The sequence below is a fragment of the Mustela erminea genome, chromosome X, assembly GCF_009829155.1.
Source record: "Mustela erminea isolate mMusErm1 chromosome X, mMusErm1.Pri, whole genome shotgun sequence".
Taxonomy (NCBI): domain Eukaryota; kingdom Metazoa; phylum Chordata; class Mammalia; order Carnivora; family Mustelidae; genus Mustela; species Mustela erminea.
In genome coordinates this window covers 72,657,557-72,680,975 of record NC_045635.1, presented here as the reverse complement: position 1 = coordinate 72,680,975, position 23,419 = coordinate 72,657,557, and the positions used below count along the sequence as shown (strand labels likewise).

The 23,419-nt window shown below is 35.3% G+C and overlaps 1 protein-coding gene across 1 annotated transcript in view; it reads left to right on the top strand.

Annotated features, from left to right (window-relative positions):
• CHM (CHM Rab escort protein) overlaps positions 1–23,419 on the top strand; it is a 230,505-nt gene that overhangs the window by 62,409 nt on the left and 144,677 nt on the right. Inside the window, 3 exon segments of the mRNA XM_032330373.1 lie at positions 16,246–16,633; positions 21,412–21,528; positions 22,033–22,153. Of these exon segments, the coding sequence (XP_032186264.1) occupies positions 16,246–16,633; positions 21,412–21,528; positions 22,033–22,153 (626 nt within the window).

Genomic DNA, 23,419 nt, shown 5'->3' with positions numbered 1-23,419 from the left:
CAGTTTTTTCTCTGTAGTTAAGACTCTCTTCATTGGTTTGTCTTTCTCTCTCTTTTTTCTTTTCACTTGCTCATTTATTTTGTTTCTTAAATTCCACATATGAGTGAAATCATGTGGTATTTGTCTTTCTCTGACTGACTTATTTTGCCTAGCATTTTACTATTTCCATCCATGTTGTCGCAAATGGCAAGATTTCTTTCTTTTTTATGGCCAAATAATATACCATTGTATATCTATACCACATCTTGTTTATCCGTTCATCAGCCAACAGACACTTGGGCTACTTCCATAATTTGGCTATTGCAAATAATTCACATATAAACATAGGGGTGCATTTGTCCTTTTGAATTAGTGTTTTTGTAGTTTTGGGTAAATACCCAGTAGGGTCTTTCTTGGTTTGTAATTCTATTTTTAATGTTTTGAGCAGTCTCCATACTGATATCCATAAGGGCTGCACGAGTTGCATTTCCATAAACAGTGCAAGAGTGTTCCTTTTTCTGCACATCCTCACCAACACTTGTTTTTTGTGTTTTTGATTTTAGACATTCTCAGAGGTGTAAAGTGGTATATCGTAGTTTTGATTTGTATTTCCCTGATGATGACTGATGATGAGCATCATTTCTTCTGTCTGTTAGCCATCTGTATGTCTTCTTTGGAGAAATGTCTCTTCATGTCTTCTACCCATTTTTAATTGGATTATTTTGGGGGGGTGTTGAGTTTTATAAGTTCTTTGTATATTTTGGATACTGTTTATTGGATATGTCATTTCCAAATATCTTCTCTCATTCCGCAGGTTGTCTTTTAGTCTCATTGATCCTTTCCTTCACTGTGCATAAGCTTTTTATTTTGCTCTAGTCCCATTAGTTTATTTTTGCTTTGGTTTCCCATGCCTCAAGAAACATATCTAGAAAAATATTGCTGTGGCCAATATCAGAAATTACTTTCTGTGCTTTCTTCTAGATTTTTATGGTTTCAAAACTCACATTTAGGTCTTTATTACATTTTGAATTTATTTTCATGTATGGTGAAAAAAGTGGTCCAGTTTCATTCTTTTGCATGTTGCTATCAGGTTTTCCCAGCACCATTTGTTGAAGAGATGGTCTTTTTACCATTGGATATTCATTCCTTCTTTGTCAAAGATTAATCAGTCATGTAATTGTTGGTTTGTTTCTGGGCTTTTTATTCTGTTCTTTTGATCTATTATTGTGCCAGTACCATACTGTTTTTAAATACTCTAGCATTGTAACATAACTTGAAGTCTGAAATTGTGATACTTCTGCTTTTTTCTTTTTCCAAAATTGCTTTGGCTATTTGGGCTTTTTTTGTGGCTCCATATAAATTTTAGCATTGTTTGTTCTAGTTCTCTGAAAAATGCTGTTGCTCTTTAGACAGGGATTGCATTAAATCTGTAGATTGACTTGGATAATAACAGAATTTTTTTGTAATACAGAATTTTTAACAATATTTGTTTTTTCATCCCATGAGCATAGAATATCTCCATTTCTTTGTGTCATATTGAATTCCTCTCATCAGTGTTTTATAGTTTTCAGAGTATAGGTCTTTTACTTTATTAAGTTTATTCCTACAGATTTTATTGTTTTTGGTACAGTTGTAAATGGAATTGTTTTCTTAATTTCACTTTCTGCTGTTTCATTATAATTATTATTATTTTGCTTCATTATTACGGTAAAGGAATGCAGTAGGCTTCTCAACATTGATTTTGTATCCTGCAAGTTTATTCAATTCATTTATCAGTTCTAGTAGTATTTTGGTTGAATCTTTAGTGTTTTATTTGTATACTATTATGTCATCTGCAAATGGTGAAAGTTTCACTTCTTTCTTACGAAGTTTAGTGCCTTTTATTTCTTTTTATTTTCTGCTGTGGCTAGGGCTTCCAGTACTATGTTGAATAAAAGTGGTGAGAGTGGATATCCTTGTTCTGGATCTTACAGGAAAACCTCTGAATTTCTTACCATTGGGTATGATCTTAGTTGAGGGGTTTTCATAATAAGGCCTTTATTCCAGGGGCACCTGGGTAGCTCAGTGAGGTAAAGCCTCTGCCTTCAGCTCAGGTCATGATCCCAGGGTCCTGGGATCGAGCCCCACATCGATCTCTGCTCAGCAGGAAGCCTGCTCACCCCTTTCTTTCTGCCTGCCTCTCTGCCTACTTGTGATCTCTCTCTCTCTCTGTGAAATAAATAAAAAGTCTTAAAAAAATTAAAAAAAATAAGGCCTTTATTCTGTTGAGGTATGTTCCCTCTGGACCAGTTTGTTTAGGGTTTTCATCATGAATGGATGTTGTAGTTTGTCAAATATTTTTTCATCATCACTTGAAATGATTATATGGTTTTTATTCTTCCTGTTATTAATGTGATGAAGTATCACGTTGATTGGTTTGTGAATATTGGACCACCCTTACTTACATCTCAGGAATAAATCCCACTTGATTGTTGTGAACTTTTTTTTTTTTAATGTATTGTTAGATTTGGTTTGCTAGTATGTTATTGAGGATTTTTGTGTCTGTGTTCATCAGAGATATTGTCCTTAAGTTCTCTTCTTTTTTGGTATCTTTATCTGGTTTTGGTGTTAGGGTGATGCTGTTCTCATAGAATGAATTTGGAAGTTTTCTTTCCTCTTCTGTTTTTTTAGAGTACTTTCCTAAGAAAAGGTATTAACTTTTCTTTAAATGTTTAGTAGAATTCACCTGTGAAGCCTTGGCCTTAAACTTTTGTATATTGGCCTTAAACTTTTGTATATTGGGAGTGTTTTTGATTACTAAATGATTTTTATTTCTGGTAATCTGTCTGGTCAAATTTTTATTTCTTCCTGCTTTGGTTTTGGTAGGTTATATTCGTGAGAATTTATCCATTTCTAGGTTTTTCAATTTGTTGGTATATAATGTTTTAGAATATTCTCTTATAGTTGTTTGTATTTCTGTGATGTTGGTTATTTCTCCTCTCTAATTTATGATTTTTATTTGGGTCCTTTCCCTTTTCTTCTAAGTCTGGCTAGAAGTTTATCATTTGTATCAGTTTTTTTCAGTGAACCTCCTTCTGGTTTCATTCATCCTTTGTATTGTCTTTTTTAGTTCTCATCATTTATTGTTGCTCTAATCTTTATTATTTTCTTCCTTATGCTGGCTTTAAGTTTCATTGTGGTTCTTTTTTTTTCCTGGCTCCTTTAGTTGTAAGCTTGGGTGTTCATTTGAGACTTTTCTTGCTTCTTGAGGTAGACCTGTATTGCTATATAGTTTCCTCTTAGAATTGCTTTTGCTGAAACCAAAAGATTTTGGACTATTTTGTCTTCATTTTCATTTGTTTCCATGTGTATTTTTTAAAAGATTTTATTTATTTATTAGAGACAGCGTGGGGGAGTGAGCCCAAGCATGGGTAGAAAGGCAGAGGGAGAGGGAGAAACAGGCTCCCCGCTGAGCAGGGGTCCTGGCACAGGGATCTATCCCGAGATCCTGGGATCATGACCCAAGCCAAAGGTAGATGCCCAATGGACTGAGCCACCTAGGCACCCTTGTTTCCATGTATTTTTTTTATTTCTTCTTTGACTTTCTAGTTGACCCTTTCATTGTTTAGGACCATGTTGTTTGACCTCCATGTATTTGTGGTCTTTCCAGATTTTTCTCTTATGCTTAATTTCTAGTTTCATAGTGTGATCAGAAAAGGTGCATGATAGGACTTCAGTGTTTTTGAATTTAAGACTTGTGTTATGGTCTAATATGTGATCTGTTATGGAGAATGTTCCATGTTGCCTGGAAAAGAATGTGTATTCTGTTTTAGAATGAAATATTGTGAATATATATGTTAAATTCCTCTGGTCTAGCATGTCATTCAAAACCGTTGTTTACTTGTTGATTTGTTTAGATGATGAATCCCATCGATGTAAGTGGGGTGTTTTAAGTCCCCTTCTATTATTGTGTTATTATCAGTTAGTTTCTTTATGTTTGTTATTAACTCTTTTATCTGTTTGGGTGCTCCCTTGTTGGGTGCATAAACGTTTAAAATTCTTGCATCCTCCTGTCAGATTGTCTCCTTTTTAATTATATAGTAACCTTTGTCTCTTGTTACAGTCTGTTGTAAAGTCTGTCTTGTCCCAATGTAAGTGCTGCTCTCCTGTCTGTCTTTTGACATTCAGTTGCATGATAAACATTTCTCCATCCTCTCTCTTTTAATGTGCAGGTAAATGGGTCTTTCGTAGGTAGCATATAGATAGGTCTTTTTTTTTTATTTACTGTGTCACCTTCTGTCTTGATAGGAGCATTTAGTTTATTTACATCCAAAGTAATTATTGACAGATACGTATTTACTGCCATTCTGTTGCTCGTTTTGTTGTTGTTTTTGTATTTTTTCCCATTAATTGAGCATCTTAATCACATCAGAGCTTTGGGGTGGCTGCTCTGCACTTCTCTTAGCTTGCTGTCTCAAGTTAAAAAGTGGTTTCCAGAATTCTGAACAGATTTTCATGCAGCAAGACCTCTAAACATGATAGGAAGGAGGAGAGTTTTCCTAACATATGTATCACTTTTTAAAAAAATATTTAATTTATTTACTTGAGAGCGTGTGAGCGTACATGTGAGAGGGAAAACAGAGAGAGGGTGAAGCAAACTCCCCATTGAGCAGTGAGCTCCATGTGGGACTTGATCCTGGGATCCTGAGTTTATGACCTTAGCTGAAGGCAGACACTTACCCGACCCAGGCGCCCCCTATGTATCCCTCTTTTTTTTTTTATTACTGTTATGTTAAAGAGTCTTCATCAGGAGCCTCCAGCACATTCTTCCTTGTCTCATTGGCCAAAACTGGATAGCCAGCTCACTCCTAAATCAGTCAGCAGCAAAGGGTTGTGAATTGCTATAGTTGGCTTTAATCAGCCATGATCCTTTACCTAGCTCCGGAATTGCATCTCTTGTGCCAGGGAGGGAGACGCTAATGGTTGCTGTGTAGACAACTAGCAGTACTTGCTGTATATCATCTTATGAAATTTTGTTCCTGGAAAAATGTAACAGGAGGTTAGTATTTCAGCTATATTCCATAATATATGTTAATATTTAAAGTTCGTTAGAGTAGCAAAAAATATTTACCAATATATTTTATTGTAGCAATTAAAAATTAAATACAGTGTTTTTTTTATATTGCTAGTTTCTGGAGCAATAACTTTTTGATTGTCTGATTTTTCTAACTCTGATGGGTAACTATGGAACATTTATTTGTAGGAATAAACAGCTGGTGCAATTTAACATATATCTGCAAATCAGAAATGATTGGCTTAGAACAAAGCATATACAACTAAGTAAATGAATACCATTTTTGCAACAACCTATACTGTGGTGAAAGAGACGCAAATGGCTGAAAAATGAAAAGTTAAAACCTGTGCTGAATAAATTAACCGGTTGGTTGGCAATTTTTTATTTGACTCATCTCAAACTGTGACTGATACAAGGCATAAATCAGATGCATTCACTTTGAGGTATTACTTTGGTAATATAATTTATTGATAATCAATACTAGATAATAACTGAATTTATACCCCCAGGTTCTTAAGATTTTATATATATATATTTTGGAAGTTAGTATAAAAAGCATTAGAAAAAGTAGTATTCATCAGCTACAGGTTGGAAAATTATCTCAGCATTGTTATACTGGACTGTAAATGGCCTTTGAAATTTGAATTGGCAATATAAGTGACATTAGATTTCATTTGTATCTATTTTGTATCTATTTCATCGATATCTATTTTGATACTGAAAAGTTTTATAAGAACTAATGAGGCAGATTTTTTCTCCTTTATATGTTAAAATCATAATAGCATTGTTGAACTCATAGTTTCCATTGAGAATTTAGAATCCGACCACATTCATTAACAACTAGCAAATATGTTTTTGTATTTTTCAAACACTTTAAAATTTATAAATGTGAGTTCTTAATTTATTAATTTTTCTTCAGAAGGTTGAATTATCTATTTTAAGAATTTTTTATCACAATATAAAGTTTTAAATTTGAGGAAATGCGAGTTCCTTTTGATGAACAGAATTTTGTTTACTAGTGCGTTAAGTGGAGTTTTGGGAGTTTTCTGGTGTCCTTGTAAATTCTAGTTAGGTATTAAAATTAACCTTAGCTGAAGTACAAAAACATTGTTTTTAACAGAAACTAAGGACAATCTTGTGTTTTTATTGCATATGTTTTCCATAGTGCTAGGGATTTTGCAAAATGATATCGAGAAGAGTAAGACTTATTGATTTATAGTTGTAGGACAAATTTACAAGTTTACAAAAAAATTTCTTTTCTTATACTTACACCTTTATTTATTTTGTCATGTTTTCCAGATTATTCAGCATTAATACATTTCATTCATTATAGAAAGGCCCTTTTCTCAGAAGGTAATAGAGAGCCATTAACTAGATCAGTTGCTGTGTTCAGTTTCCATGGTGTCATTATCAAGGTCTGTAATAAGAAGAAATTGCCATATTTTGTCTTATCTTTAAAATGCAGTTGATTATCATGTCATCCCTTAGTTTAATTTGTAGATGTGGGACTTCTACTGAAAGTTGTCACCTTAGATTCCTCTTAGAACACACTTTGGTTTATTTGCTTTTTAAAATAAAAATGTAGAGTGTAAATAATGCTGTGGAAAATATACAAATCACATGTCATATTATTGCTCTTCATTTTTTAAATTTATTTATCAGAGAGAGAGAGGGGGAGAGAGCAAGCACAGGCAGACAGAATGGCAGGCAGAGGCAGAGGGAGAAGCAGGCTCCCCGCCGAGCAAGGAGCCCGATGTGGGACTCGATCCCAGGATGCTGGGATCATGACCCGAGCCGAATGCAGCTGCTTAACCAACTGAGCCACCCAGGCGTCCCTTGCTCTTCATTTTTAATGTTGCTAATGACAATAGTATCATAGCGTAATCTGATCAAAGAGGTTTCAAAAACCCAGGTTTCAAAAGCCCTGGATATGTGTATTTTGAGTTGTCTGTTGACCTTTGCAAAGTTTAGCAGTATTTTATATTTGATTACTGTCTCATGTTTATTAGTCTTTTGGAGTTTGTAAAATACTTTGCATATATGTTAGCTCATTTATGGTAAAACAGCCTCATGAGAGGTTAGGAAGCTGGTCTGATTCCCATTTTATAAATGGATCTGAGAGATTAAGTGGCTTGCCTAATACCTGCTGATTAATGCATCTAGAACTTTTCCCACTTTACTTTCCTAGATCTAAAAGGTAGGATTAGATCATTAATGATACTGCATTTTATTTTATTATATTTAATTAAAATTATTGTATTATAATGGTAAAGATCTTGGCATTTTATTTCTTTTTTTTTTAGTGGAACTGTAAATATTCTTTATTTTTTTCCAAGTTTTTATTTAAACTCCAGTTAGTTACTTACAAGTGTAGAATTCAGTAATTCGCAATTATATACAACATCTGGTGCTCATCCCATGGGCTCTCCTTAATCCCCATCACCTATTTAACTGCCCCCCAACTCTACCCCACCCTTGCGCCCCCCACCCCGCACACCTCCCCTATGGTAACCGTCAGCTTGTCACCTATAGTTGAGAGTCTGTTTCTTGGTTTTCTTCTGTTTCTTCCCCGCTCTATGTTCATGTCTTTTGTTTCTTAAATTCCACATATGAGTGAAATCATGTGGTGTTTGTCTTTCTCTGACTGTCTTATTTCCCTTAGCGTAATACCTATGAGCTACACACATCTTGTTGCAAATGGCAAGATTTCATTCTTTTTCATGGCTAACTACTATTCCTAGATTATATATATATATATTTTATATGTATAACTCACATAATCTTTTTCAATTTATCAGTCAGTGGACATTGGGGCTCTTTCCATAATTTAGTTATGTTGATAATGCTTCTGTAAACATCAGGGTGCATGCATCCCTTTAAGATAATATTCTTGTATTCTTTGGGTGAATACCCTGTGGTGCAATTGCTTGGTTGTACAGTACTATTTTTAATGTTTTGAGGAACCTCCATACTGTTGTCCAGAGTGGCTGTACTAGTTTGTATTCTCTTCAACAGCGTAACAGGGTTCCCCTTTCTCCACATTCTCGCCAAGACCTTTTGTTTCCTGTGTTGTTAATTTTATCCATTCTGACAGGCATGAGGTAGTTTTGATTTTTAGTTCCCTGATGATTAGTGATGTTAATCATCTTTTCATGTGTCTGGTGACCATCTGTGTGTCTTTTAGAAAAAATGTCTGTTCATGTCTTTTGCCCATTTTTTAACTGGATTATTTGTTTTTTGGGTGTGGATTTTGAAAAGTTCTTTATAAATTTTAGGTACTAACCCTTCATTAGATACATCATTTGAGAATGTCTTCTCCAATTTTGTAGGTTCCATTTTAGTTTTGTTGGTTATTTCCTTCACTGTGCAGAATCTTTTTTATTTTGATGAAGTCCTGATAGTTTATTTTTGCTGTTATTTCCCTTGCCTCAGGAGACGTATCTAGTAAGAAGTTGCTACAGCCAATGTCAAAGAGGTTGCTGCCTGTGTTCTCCTCTAGGATTTTATTGTTTTCCTGTCTCACTTTTAGGTATTTCATTCATTTTAAATTTATTTTTGTATAGTATAAATAAGTGGTCCAATTTCATTTTTTGCATGTTGCTCTCCGGTTTTTCCAACACCATTTGTTGAAGAGACTGTCTTTTCCCCATTGGATATTCTCTCCTCCTTTGCTGAAGATTAATTGACCAGATAGTGGTGGGTTCATTTCTGGGTTTTCTCTTCTATTCTGTTGATCTGTATATCTAGTTTTGTGCCAATATTATGCTTGATCAGTACAGCTTTGTAATGATATAACTTAAGGTCTTGAATTGTGATGTCTCCAGCTTTGCTTTTCTTTTTGAAGATTGGTTTTTGCTATTTGGAGTATTTTGTGGTTCCATACAAATTTTAGAATTGTTTGTTCTAGTTCTGTGAAAAATGCTGCTATAACTTTGATAAAGATTTCATGAACTGTGTAGATTGCTTTGGGCAGTATAGACATTTTAACAATATTTGTTCTTCCAATCCATGAGCTTGCAATGTTTTTTCATTTCTTTGTGTCATCTTCAGTTTCTTTCATAAGTGTTCTAGTTTTCAGAGTATAGATCTTTTACTTCTTTGGAAAGGTTTATTCCTAGGTATCTTATGATTTTTGGAATATTTGTAGGAGGGGATCAATTCCTTGATGTCTCTTTCTGCTACTTCATTATTGTTGTATAGATGTGCACCAGATTTCTGTATGTTGGTTTTGTATACTGTGACTTTACTGAATTCGTGTATCAGTCCTTGCAGCTTTTTGGTGCAGTCTTTGGGGTTTTCTTTATAGAGTATCATGTTATTTGCAAATAGTGAAAGTTTAATTTCTTCCTTGCCAGTTTGGATGCCTTTTATTTCTTTGTATTATTTGATTCCTGTGGCTAGGACTTCCAGTACTATGTGAAATAATTGTGATAAGAGTAGAAATCCCTATCTTGTCTGTGACTATAGAGGTAAAACTCTTTGCTTTTCCCCACTGAGAATGATACTAGGTGTGGATTTTTCATATGTGGCCTTTATTATGTTGAGGTATGTTCCCTCTAACCCTACTTTGTTGAAGGTTTTTTTTTTTTTTTAATTTGACAGAGAGAGGGAGATCACAAGTAGGCAGAGAGGCAGGCAGAGAGAGAGGGGGAAACAGGCTACCTGCTGAGCAGAGAGCCCGATGCAGGACTCGATCCCAGGACCCTGAGATCATGACCTGAGCTGAAGGCAGAGGCTTAACCCACTGAACCACTCAGGTGACCTGAAGGTTTTTTTTTTTTTTTTTTTTTATAATGAATGTATGTTGTACTCTGTCAGATGTTTTCTCTACATCTTTTCAAAGGATCATATGGTTCTTATCATTTTTAAAAAATTACTGTGGTGTATCATATTGATTGATTTCCGAATATTGAAACTTCTTGTGGCCCATTAATAAATCCTGCTTGATCATGGTGAATGATTCTTTTAATGTACTGTCAGATTCAATTTGCTAGTATCCTATTGAGATTTTTTTATATCCATGTTCATCAGGGATATCAGCCTGTAGTTGCTTTTTTTTTTTTTTTAAAGATTTTATTATTTACTTATTTGACAGAGAGATAGATCACAAGTAGGCAGAAAGAAAGGGAGAAGCATGCTCTCTGCTGAACAGAGAGCCCGATGTGGGGCTCGATCCCAGGACCCTGAGATCATGACCTGAGCCGAAGGCAGAGGCTTAACCCAGTGAGCCACCCAGGTGCCCTGTAGTTGCCTTTTTTAATGGAGTCTTTGTTTGGTGTTGGAATTAACGTAATGCTGGCCTCATAGAATGAATTTGGAAGTTTTCCTTCCTCTTCTGTTATTTTAGAATACTTTCAGAAGAGAAGTTTTTAACTCTTCTTTTTTTTTTAAATTTTTTTATTATTTTCTTTAATTTTTTTTTTTAATTTTATTTATTTATTTGACAGACAGAGATCACAAGTAGGTAGAGAGGCAGGCAGAGAGAGAGGAGGAAGCAGGCTCCCTGCTGAGCAGAGAGCCATTAACTCTTCTTTAAATGTTTGGTAGAATTCCCCCTGGGAAACCATCTGGCCCTGGACTTTTGTTTGTCAGGACATTTTTGATTACTGATTCAGCTTCTTTGGTGCTTCTGCATCTGTTTCTGTTTCTTTCTGCTTCAGTTTTGGTAGCTTACGTGTTTCTAGGACTTGATCCATTGCTTCCAAGTTGTCCAATTTGTTGACATATAATTTCTCATAATACTTTCTGATAATTTCATAATATCTGATAATTGTATTTCTGTGGTGTTGGTTGTTATTTCTTCTCTCTCATTTCTGATTTTATTTATTTGGGTCCAGTTTCTCCTTTCTCTTTCATAAGTCCAGCTAGGGGTTTACCACTTAACAATTCAAGGAATCAACTCCTAGTTTCATTAATGGGTTCTACTGTTTTTTGTTTGTTTATTTAGTTTCTTTATCATTTATTTCTGCTCTGATCTTTATTATTTTCTTTCCTCTGCTGGCTTTAGGCTTCATTTGTATTTCTTTGTCTAGCTCCTTTAGGTGTAAGTATAGGTTGTTTATTTGAGATTTTTCTTTCTTGGACTGTCATGTTTTCATTTTAATTTGTTTCCATCTATTTTTTTAAAATTCTTTAATTTCCTGGTTGACCCATTCATCCTCTTTTTTTTTATAATTATTTATTGATTTTAGAGAGAGAGAAGGAGAGAATGAAAAGGGAGATGGAGAGAGAATCTCAAGCAGACTCAGCACAGAGCCAAAATGGGGCTCAGTCTCACGACCCTGAGATCATGATCTGAACTAAAACCAGGCACCCCAGGTCCATTCATTTTTTAGTAGCATGTTGTTTTACCTACATGTATTTGTGGTTTTTCCAAATTTTTTCTTGTTTTTGACTTCAAGTTTCATAGCATTGTGGTCTGAAAAGATGCATGGTATGATCACATATTTTTGTGGTTGTTGAGGTCTGAGTTGTGACCTAGTATGTGGTCTGTTCTTGAGAATGTCACATGTACACTCGAAAAGAATGTGTATTCTGTTGCTTTAGGATGAAGTGTTTTGAATATGTCTGTTAAGTCCATTTGGTCCAGTATTGCATTCAAAACTGTTGTTTCCTTGTTGATTTTCTGCTTAGATGATCTGTCCATTGATGTAATTGGGGTGTTAAAGTCCTGTAGTATTACTGTCCTATTATCAATGAGTTTCTTCATGTTTTTTTATTAATTCTTTTATACATTTGGGTGCTCCCCATGTTGAGGATATAAATATTTACAATTGTTAGATATCCCTATTGAATAGTCTGCTTTATTATGATATAATACCCTTCTTCATCTCTTATTATAATCTACTCTGGCTTCATTTTGATGTCTATTTGCACGATAAATGTTTATCCATCCCCTCGTGTTCAGTGTGCAAGTGTCATTAAGTCTAAAATGAGTCTCTTGTAGGCAGCATTTAAATGGGTCTTGTTTTGTTATACATTTTGCCATCCTCTGTCTTGTGATTAGAGCATGTATTCCATTTGTATTCAGAACTGTTGATAGCTATATATTTATTGCCGTTTTATTACTTGTTTTGTCGTGTCCGGAGATTTTCTCTGTTCCTTTCTTCTCTTTGTCACTTTTGTTCTTTTCTTTCGACTCAAATAGTTCCCTTTAGTATTTCTTCCAGGGCTGGTTTAGTGGTCACAAACTCCTTTAGTTTTTGTTTCTCTGGGAAACTCTTCATCTCTCCTTCTGTTCTGTATGATAGCCTTGGTGGGTAGGGTATTCTTAGCTGCTGATTTTTCCCATTCAGAACTTTGAGTATATCATGCCACTGTCTTCTTACTAAATTTCTGTGGAGATATCTGCAGATGGTCTTATGGGTCTTCCTTTGTAAGTTCAGGACTTCTTTTGTCTTGCTGCATTTAGGATTTTTTTTCTTTATAGCTATATTTTGCAAATTTAATTATAATAAATCTTGGTGTTGGTCTGCTTTTGTGGATTTTGATGGGAGATGTCTGTGCCTCAGGATTTGGATGTCTTTTTCCTTCCCCAGATTAGGGAATCTTTCAGCTGTTATTTCCTCAGATAAATTTTCTGCCCCCCTCCTCTCTCTCTTCTTGTTCTCAGACTTGTATAGTACGAATGTTACTTCGTTTGATGGAGTCACTGAGTTCCCTAAATATATTCTCCTGATCCATAATTCTTCTTTCTTTTGTTCAGCTTCATATTTGTCTATTATTTTACCTTCTATATCACTTACCTGTTCCTCTGCTTCTTTTATCCTTGTGTTCATTGTATCCAATCTGTTTCAAATCTTGCTTATTGCAGTTTACATTTCTGTTTTTTTTTTTAACTCTATTATCTCTGTGGTAAGGGCCATCCTGAAGTCTTCCACTCTTGTCTCAATCCCAGTCATTATCCTTATGATTGTTGCTTTCAGTTCTCCATTCAGACATATTACTTATATCTGTTTCACTTAGATCTCTGGTTGTGAACTTATATTGTTTCATTTGGGATGAATTCCTCCATCTTGGCATTTTCCCTAGGTTTCTGATTTATTTATTTGTTGGAAAAGCTTGTTCTGTTGCCTGCTTTTGAGTGTAATGGCTTTATGAAGAAGATGTCATATAGCGCTCAGGCCTGATGCTTCAGGGCGTGTCTCTGATGCATGCTGCATGCATTCTGCTACTTGTTTTGGGTGCTCTGTCCTTCAGGCCAGTCATTTGCAGAGTCTGTCCTTGCCTTCATTGGGCAGTGTTTTATCCTTGGGCAGTGTGGTGAGTTTCACTAGGTGTACTCTGGTCTGTTTGTTAAATGAGACCCAATACTACTTCCACTAGGCCTGAATCTTTGCATAACTCTCTGATCAGGAGATGTTGTTTGAGCAGGGCTTTCTGCTGGTCTTCTGGGGCAGGGTCCTGCGAAGGACCAAGGATCAAGGACCAACTTGACCAAGAAGGTCAGTGGGGGTAGAGTGCAGGGGTGTTGGACCTGATATAAGCAGGTAAGGCAGCCACTGTAGGTGCTCTGGTGTTTATAACAGTTGGTTCTTTTTTTATGCTGAGGGGAGGGGGAGGGAAGTGAAACCAGGCAGCTCCACTGTCTCTTGGAGAGGGATCTCAGTGCTTGTTCCCAGGAACTCATTTTGAGAAGAGGGAATTATCTCCCCCGGGTGTCCCAGGGCTTCTTTAGATGGCTGTCTGTCCCCAGGTTGTTCTCATGTCTTCTCCCCAGGAGCAGTACAGTGTGCCTTCCAGACTCTATCCCAGCCATGCTGTGGATTTCTAAAACTCTAGTCTTCAATCCCTGCTGGTTGTAAAAACTCACAAAAATCTCCCCCTCTTGTTTTCCCAGCCAGTGGCTTTGGAGAAGTATTCTCCCTGTGTGTTCGCCTGTATGCTTCTCTCTCCCTTATCATTCTCCCAGACCAGGGCTCCCTCCCCTCCACAACATCAGAGATCTGTTTCTCCCCCAAAGCATGTCCCTGTACTTCCTACCTTCCTCCATGTGGCCTCTTCTATCCCTTTGGTTGTGGAATTTGTTTTGTCAGTCTTCAGGTTGATTTCTTGGGTATTCAGGATGATTTGGTAGTTATCTAGTTGTTTTCAAGGGAGAAGAAGAACTTAGGATCCTTCTATTCCATCATCCTAGCTCTTCTTCCAGCATTTTATTTTTTTGACATTTATGTTATGTTACTCTTTCATCGTATGTTTTTTATTGTAGTGTTTATTGTATTTATTGTAATAAGAGTTTTCAAATTTTTTTAATTTTTTAAGATTTTATTTATTTGACAGAGAGATCACATTTAGGCAGAGATAGAGGGGGAAGCAGGATCCCTGCTGAGCAGAGAGCCTGATGTGGGGCTCCATCCCAGAACCCTAAGATCATGACCTGAGCCCAAGGCAGAGGCTTAACCCATTGAGCCACCCAGGTTCCCCAATAAGACATTTTTTAAGTGTACTCAGACTTTCGAATTTATAATTTATTGCTTTTTCCTGGCCTCGTATCTTGTGTTTTTTACAAATTCAGTTTGTTTAATGTTTACACACACACACACACACACACACACACACACACACACCCTGTTGGCATGTAGAAACCATTTATTCTTCACGAATTTATTTGATAGCATGTCTGTAGAGCAGTGCAGTAGGTGCTGTGAGGGACACATAAATAGAGATGTTCTGATCTTCCCTCAAGGGAATTAAAGTCTACTTCAGAGATAAAGTATATCCTAAACAACCAAAGGACTATTAAAAGGAACTGATAAATAAATGCAAGGTAAATTGCATGTGTGTGTATTGTTGGGACATGGAGTAATAGAACGATACATATGGTTGGTTTAAGGAAGTTTTTTGGGGAAATATTTAAAATTTTTTCTTACAATGGATTGTTAAAGTACATGCCTATTTTCGAAAGTAGGAGAATTACAATATTATGGTAGTGGGATGAATAACCCAGGCGACAAAAATGATACAATCCAAAACATGGAGATTAGAGTTGATAGACTCAAGAGAGATGCTATGTCTGAAAACAAGAGAGATAAGACTAGAAAGTAGTTTATAAAGAAGTGATATGGGTTAGAGGCAGAAAGATTTTATGGGGTAGGGTTTAGAGATCATATAAGAAAGAGCAGCTATAAGTTCTTGAGCAATCAGTTAGCAGGTGTTTACTTCCCAGGGCATATTACTGGCATTTTTAGTGTTTCACAGTAGGTCAGCTTTTTTTTTTTAAGATTTTATTTATTTATTTGACAGTCAGAGATCACAAGTAGGCAGAGAGAGAGGAGGGAAGCAGCCTCCCTGCTGAGCAGAGAGCCTGACGCGGGCCTTGATCCCAGGGTCCCAAGATCATGACCCGAGCCAAAGGCAGAGGCTTAACCCACTGAGCCACTCAGGCACCCCGGCAGTAGGTCAACTTAATGAAATGTAGGTTCTATGGTGGATAACATGAAAGTGAAATGCGTAATGCAGGTAGATTGAACAGGAGCCTGTTTTATCAGTCAAAGCAATACGGACCGAGAATGTTAACTGTAATAGTAACTTTGAAATAGAATAATAGATACTAATACTAAAACAAATAAAGCAGGAAAGAATACAGAAAGATCCTCTTAGATACCACATTGTGATAAGCCAACTTAAACTTTATGGCAGACTTTCCGTAGCTCTGTCACACCGTCAATAATATTAATCTTTGATAACTACCACTGTTGAACATGTACTGTATGCTAGGTACTGTGACAGGTTCTTTGCATGTGATGCCATGAAGACTAAACTATTATTCTTCAAAACAACTTTGTGAGGTAGATGCTATTATCCATGTGTTATAGATGGATAATTTAGATCAGAGAGGATAAATAAGTTCACAGAGTTACCTAATCACAGGGTTTGGGCATTGTCCTGTTTATTCTGAAACCCGTGCTTGTAACCACTTTTGATTTGTTTCTAAAATACAATTCCCCTGATGGCATTAAAGTCTCAAAAGTGTACATGTGACAGACCCTACTAAACTCTGAGGTCTTTATGTGTATTTTTAAAATATTAACTATGTTTCATATTGTATCGAAACCTTAACAGGTGAATGTTTACTAGGTGGTTCATACAAGGCAAAATGTATACTGAACTTGATAAAATAAATGAGGTAAAGAAATAAAAATTGCCATTAAAATAGTATAAAATGTAGCCAGTACAATTATCAAAAGTGTATTGTTATTATAATTTCTCATTAGCCAGGATTTACATGAAGATGTTGAAGAAGCTGGTGCACTGCAGAAAAATCATGCTTCTGTGATATCTGGGAACCCCACAGAAGCTGCACATTCTGCCTGTCTGCCTTCAGAAGATGAGTCATTATGCAGTGTGATCTGTGAAGTGCCCAGAGAACAAACTCCAAGCAGTGATCTAGAGACTGCCCTAGAAATACACGATGTGGAAGTAACAGGGGAAAAAGATAAGTATTATGACAACAAAACTTGTGTGAAGTCAGCTTCAGAAGAAGAAACAAGTGAAAATGTGCCTACAGAAGAAGACACTGCATTGCAACCAAAGAAAAATAGGATTACTTACTCACAAATTATTAGAGAAGGCAGGAAATTTAATATTGATTTGGTATCAAAAGTAAGTACTAATTATCTTCATCTTATCATTAGAATAATACTAATTTTTAATTGATTGAAAATAGCATCTGGGACCATAAACCCAGTTTTCATAATTTTATTTTTTTAAAGTGTGGAACATTTGTTTTATAAAGAGATAGTAGCCAGAGATTTATAATTCAGTTAAAATATTCTTTAAATATAGGTTTAAAAATGCATTTAAATTGCTCAGTACTGGGCGCCTGGGTGACTCAGTCAGTTGAACCTCTGCCTTCGGCTCAGGTCATGATCCCAGGGTCCTAGCATCAAGTCCCACATCGGGCTCTCTGCTCAGCAGGGAGCCTGCTTCTCCCCCCCCCCCCCCCCGCCTCTCTGCCTGCCTCTCTGCCTACTTGTGATCTCTCAAATAAATAAATAAAATCTTAAAAAAAAAAAAAGCTCAATACTATAGCACAAGAATTCTTTTGTACTGGAGCATAGAGTCCACTCTAATATTCTCCTACTGTATGGACACTGTCAATTCTATCAAGAAAAAAATTCTTATGAACCTAATTATAAATTTATGTTATATTTATAGTTTATTAAATGAACTTTTTTTAGCCCTTCTATATAGTAACTATTTTAACATCTGTATGATGATGAACATTCTGAATAAACGGATGCATTTTTGAAAATCATCTGTTTGGGTGTGAGAGCTTTGGAGGATAATTTAATAGTTGGGAGGCTGGGAACAATGCTGTTATCTTTGGTTAGGTTTCAGTCCTGAACTCTGATAGGTCAGTGGAACTTCAGAGGAGGTCCCTGAGTCTTTGGAGAGTACAATGTTGTATTGGGTTTATAGGAAGCAAGGTTAATTTAGCACAAAAAGAACAGAAAACCAGCAAGGATAATGGTCTTAAACGGTCCTAAGCCTTCGGCTTAGGTCTTGATCCCAGAGCCCTTGGACTGAACCCCACATCAGGCTTCCTGCTCACTGGAGAGTCTGCTTCTCTTTCTGCCCCTCCCCCCTGCTCCTGTGTGTGCACACTTTCTCTTTTTTCTCTCTCTCAAGTAGATAAATGGAAATCTTTAAAAAAAAAGGTTAGAAATAGGGCTGGGAGAAAGTAGAAAGAAACAGATCAAATCCCATAAATTGAGGGCAAACAATAAGAAATTAAAAAGAAGTAGGAAAGCATGGTGAATAACATAGACTTGCCTCAAAACTAGGCTTTTCAATTTAAGTGCTCTCTTGAAGTTCCCAGTTACAGAGTAGAGAGAGTAATTGCTTATTCCTCACATTTTGCTGATACAATTCCATACACTCATACTGCTGCTCTCTTTGAACCTGATGCCTAAATATGTGAGCAAATTTTACTACCCTTTGTTTCTTTCTATCACATAGCTCCCTCTGTGTCTAATTCTGTCCTCCTCTGAGTTGTGTGCTACTTTGGTCCTATTTATTATTTCTGCACCATCTGTTCGACCTTCTCCAGCCACTGTGCCCCTGTCGTGCTTTGAAATGTAGCATTTTTTCCATGTTACCTTAGCTATTGATTTCTGGGTGAAGTTTAATCATAGTTTACTAATGGTCTTCCTGTTCTCTTGAACAGAAAATAAGTTTTACAAAACCAAAAAATAAAACAACAAAAAAAAAACGATTTCAAGTGACAAATGGACTTTGTTCTGGAATTTTCATTTTTAATTAGGTACTAGGAATTTGGAATGTCTTACTTAAAAGATGATACAAATGTTGGTTAAGAATCAACACTAGTTTATAATAGTTTCTATCCCTTATGGTAGCTGAAATACAGTATGAATATTGCAAAGGAAAATGATAGAAGATGGTGCTGTATCAATTTTTAGGATTAATGTAGGAAATTATTCACTTGTATAAAAGAAAGTGAATGCTGATTATAGTGGAGGAGAGATAGTTTAATTAGATGCTGAGATTTTTTTAAATCCATCTTTTTTTCAAAATATTTTATTTATTTATTTGACAGAGATCACAAGTAGGCAGAGAAGCAGGCAGAGAGAGAGGGACAGGGAAGCAGGCTCCCTGCTGAGCAGAGAGCCAGATGTGGGGCTCGATCCCAGGACCCTGGGATCATGACCTGAGCTGAAGGCAGAGGCTTTAACCCACTGAGCCACCCAGGTGCCCCAGATGCTAAGATGTTTGAGGAGACTTTTAAGATTTCTGGGTATTTTCATGAGTTTCACTGGATCACAATAGTGGTTCTTTTAGGGTAAATTAAAAAAAAAAAGATGTGTCTAGGGCAGTCAAGACAGTTGTACTTTGTCCTGCATAATAGTTTTCATGGTTTTACATATTTAAAAATAATCAATAATAAATTCATCCTGTAAAAGCAGCAATAGCTAAAGAATGTAGAGCCATATCAATATAAGAGATTTATTATCATTTTTAAATGTTAGTCATTTAGCGAATATTTACCGAGTACCTGTGGTGTGGAAAGCAGTACATTCCACGATATTGGGGCAGTTACTCCTTGGAAAGTCGGTCCTAATTTCAGTTATTACATCTACATTTAGGATGATTGCCAAATATCTATTTCAAGCCCTACCTTTTTCCTAAAGTCCAGTTTGATGTCTCCAAACTACTTGACATTTCTACATACATTCCATCTCAAAGTCATTATGGTAAAATTGACACATTACTGTGGTGCTTTATAGTTTATAGAACACATCCACATAAATATAGGCTTTTTTTCCTATTTCTTCTTTTCAAAATTTTTTACTAACATATAATGTATTATCTGCTACAGGAGTACAGGTCTGTGAATCATCAGTCTTAAACAATTATACTTAATTATACTTAAGTATAATTAACATACAATATTGTATTAATTTCAGTTGTACAGCATATTGATTAGACACTTCTGTACATTTACTCATTGCTCACCATGCTTACTCACCATCTGTCACCATGTAACATTGTTATAATATTATTGACTATGTATCCTGTGCTGTGCTTTTATTCTCCATGTATAACTGTAAGTTTGTAACTCTTAATTCCCTTTATATGTTTCATCCAACCACACCTACCCATCTCTCTGGCAACCACCCAGTTTGTTCTCTGTAGTTAAGAGTCTGTTTTTTTGTTTCTTTGTTTAAATGTTTTCTGTTCAGATTCCATATGTGAGTGAAACCATGTGGTGATTGTCTTTCTCTGACTTATTTCACTTAGTATTTCACCTTCTGAGTCCAACCATGTTGTTGCAAATGGCAAGATTTCATTCTCTTTTATGACCAAGTAATTCTGTTGTGTATATATAGTATACAACTTTATCCATTTTTTTGTTGAAGGATACTTGGTATTCTTTAGCTTCTCATCACTGAAATTTCTGTTAGATCACTTAGAGAGTGGTGAAAAAGAGGCTTAGGTTTAAATACTATACTTGTTATTACTAAGCTTCAGACAAAAGTTTAGTGTAGTTTTAATTGAAATGTGTTCTCTTAAATGCATTATTTTTAAGCTGGCATTAAATCTTAAGCTTTACTAGATCTTATTAAGTGAAAATACATTTTATGTTTGTATTAATATTTGTGAAATTATTGTGACTACTGAGAGATCATTGAATTTCAAATATTGTTTTTAAACAAATTAGGTATTTGAATAATTTATTTTTTATTATAATTACAGAATATTTGGCAATTTATTCTTCAGATCATGGGCTGTATCAGTTGTGTAGGGTATTAGGCTGAAGATAATGAAATAGCATGCTGTATTTAGTCAGGGTAATTGGATTAGCGCCCCCCCCCAAAAAAAAATAGCAATGCCAGTTTTGTTTTGCACATTGTTGGGCTTTATAAAAATTCATTTAACTAATACTGATTTTCAGAGTCCTTACTGACCTCTTGGATGCTCAGACTAACAGTTTGGATTGATTTTTGAAATTCCCTTTCTCTTTGTATTAAAGCTGATTGTTTTTTTTTTCCTCCCCTATTAGAGATGTAACATTTACATTTTTAACATTTATTGAGTCAGACACTTAAAAGTGTATCAGTATGGGACATTGCCAAATGTGTTGCACTTAAGCATGTGGTTAAATTTAGAACAGGCAAGATAATACTGTTGAAGTTGTTTTTGTCTAATATTGGTTATGAGAGATGTGAAAGATTAAATTAATTCCTATTGTGCATGCTGGCAATAACTATTATCCTCACTTCTTGAGAAAGATATATCTCATATAAATCTAGACTGCTAGGATTATAGAGGGACCTTAAAATTCAACTCTTGTGGTGGAAATACATAACCACTTTTTTTCTTTTTTGTTTGGTGAGGAAGTCCAGCGAGCTGGTGTCTTCTTAATAACCACCTGCCCTTATATAAGGCTATAGTCTCTTATTCAAAACCTTGGGCCTGGTGTGTTCTGTTATTTAGATTTAAAAAATTATTTTGGGAAGTAAAACACTACATGTGCTGGTATGCTATATGTGAGGCAACATTCTTAGCAGTCTTTAATTAATTAAACTAATTAATTAAACCTGTTAATATTTCTGCAGTCAGATGTACGAATATTCACAGTAAGCAGGGCAAAGATAGAAGAGCCTTATAACAGTTTGGGTCATTTTGTTGTCAAACTATTTATGGAAAAACTTTGGATTCCAGAGTTTTTGGGGTTTTGAATTTCAGATAATCAGTTGTAATCCTGTAATAAAATGTTATGTACTGCAATATTAATATGTGTAATGCCTTTTACAGATATTTAAAAATATAATGGAATTATGTCTTTATTTAGCATTTATCAATTTTTCCACAATTTTACCTTTTACTTCATCCTGTAAAATATTTTCTTTGTACAGCTGCTGTATTCTCGAGGATTGCTAATTGATCTTTTAATCAAATCTAATGTAAGTCGATATGCAGAGTTCAAAAATATTACCAGGATTCTTGCATTTCGAGAAGGAAGAGTGGAACAGGTACTTTGCTACTCAAGTTTTGCGACAGAGTATGAACTTAAGTTATTATGATTTGTTTTGGAAGGATAAGCAAATAGGTTTGTTATTTTCCTGGCAAAGCAGTGAATTCCAATCCCGTATGGGAAAAAATAAAGTTAAGAGATTACTCAATTAAAATTTCTACTGTCAATAATTTCATGAGTTATTCTGAAGCCTGATGTTGATGTTGAGAAATGGCTAATATTAGGCAGTATTGCTAGATTGGAGCTGTCATTTGTATCCGGTTAGGGGTGACATGTCATTGGCCTTTTAATGGCATAAAGAGCAACTTGGCAGAATTAAGTAAAAGAGCTCACAAGTTAATTAGCTTTGAACCCAACAGAGATGCCATTAGAACTGATGGAAGGTAACACAGATGGCTAGAATGGAAATAATGATCTTGTTATAGTTAAAGGGGAAAAAATGTGATTTGGAATACTTGTATCACTAGGAGGCAGTTTCTTAACTTACAATAATGTTTTTCAGGTTCCTTGTTCTAGAGCAGATGTCTTTAATAGCAAACAACTTACTATGGTAGAAAAACGAATGCTAATGAAGTTTCTTACATTTTGTATGGAGTATGAAAAACATCCTGATCAATATAAAGGTATTGTTTTCCATTAAATTGTGTTCTCTAATTATTTGAACTTTCTTATTTTAATATGCTTGCTCTGATGTAAGCCACTCATGTCTTTGTTAAAGTACATTTCTTACTCTGCGCTATCCAGTAGGTTAGCCATGAACATGTATTATTTAAATTAAAATTAATTAAAATTAAATAAAATTTAAAATTAAGTTCCTCAGTTGGACTAGCCATATTTGAAGTGCTTAGGAGCCACATGTGGTTATTAGCTACTATGGCTACAGTACACGTATAGAATGTTTTCATCGTTGTGGAAGTGCTATGCTGGGTGTTTAGTTTTTATTCGTATTAATTAAATACTGCTGTCAACTAATTCTTCATAGATGAAAGTCTCTTTTTATTGTTCTGTTAATTTTTTTCAGCAGTGAAAAAAATCTGTGTATTTTTTCATTTTTCCAGGATTACTTTTGCTTGGTATATTGACTAACTCATTTTGACTGATTAAAAAAAAGAGTCTAGATGGTATGAGGAGTGTGAACCACTGTATTAGAGTCTAGTCTTGGCTTTGACCCAAATCATGCAGTTACTTCAGAGTCTGTTGAAAATTGAATATCTCAGTATCAGAGCTTTATACTTTTTAGCGCATTGGGCTGGAAACATTATCCAAAATCAGAATATTCTATTGATGTTTCATTTATAAAGTTACAATGAGAAATATAGCAATATTTTTTTTTTTACTTGATGGAATATTAGAAGTCAAGCTCTTACTCTTAAAGCTTCATGTCCATAAGATACTGCCAAATCATTCTTCACAGTGGTGTAAACTTATGTTACCTCAGTAAATTTTTATAATCTTTACTTTTTTTCTTTTGTAACAGAATTGTATTTCCTACCACTAACAGTCTAGTTACATATTTTTTCCTCTTCTTTAAATTAGTAGTTTCTAGGTCCCTTGTTTTGAGGTGTGATATAAAGCAGTAACTGGTTCCATTAGCCACACAGAAATTAACTTCATTACTTTTTAGTCATAGTTTATTGTTCTTAGTTTTAGTAAGAAACATACATTTCCAAAAAATTAAGTATCGCTCTATCACTGTTTTCACCAAAAAATTGCCGTTTGTCATATGTATTTAATATTTCAAAGTGTAATTATTGACATTATTGGGGCACCTGGGTGGCTCAGTGGGTTAAGCCTCTGCCTTCAGCTCAGGTCATGGTCTCAGGGTCCTGGGATCGAGCCCCGCGTCGGACTCTCTGCTGAGCGGGGAGCCTGCTTCCCCATCTCTTTCG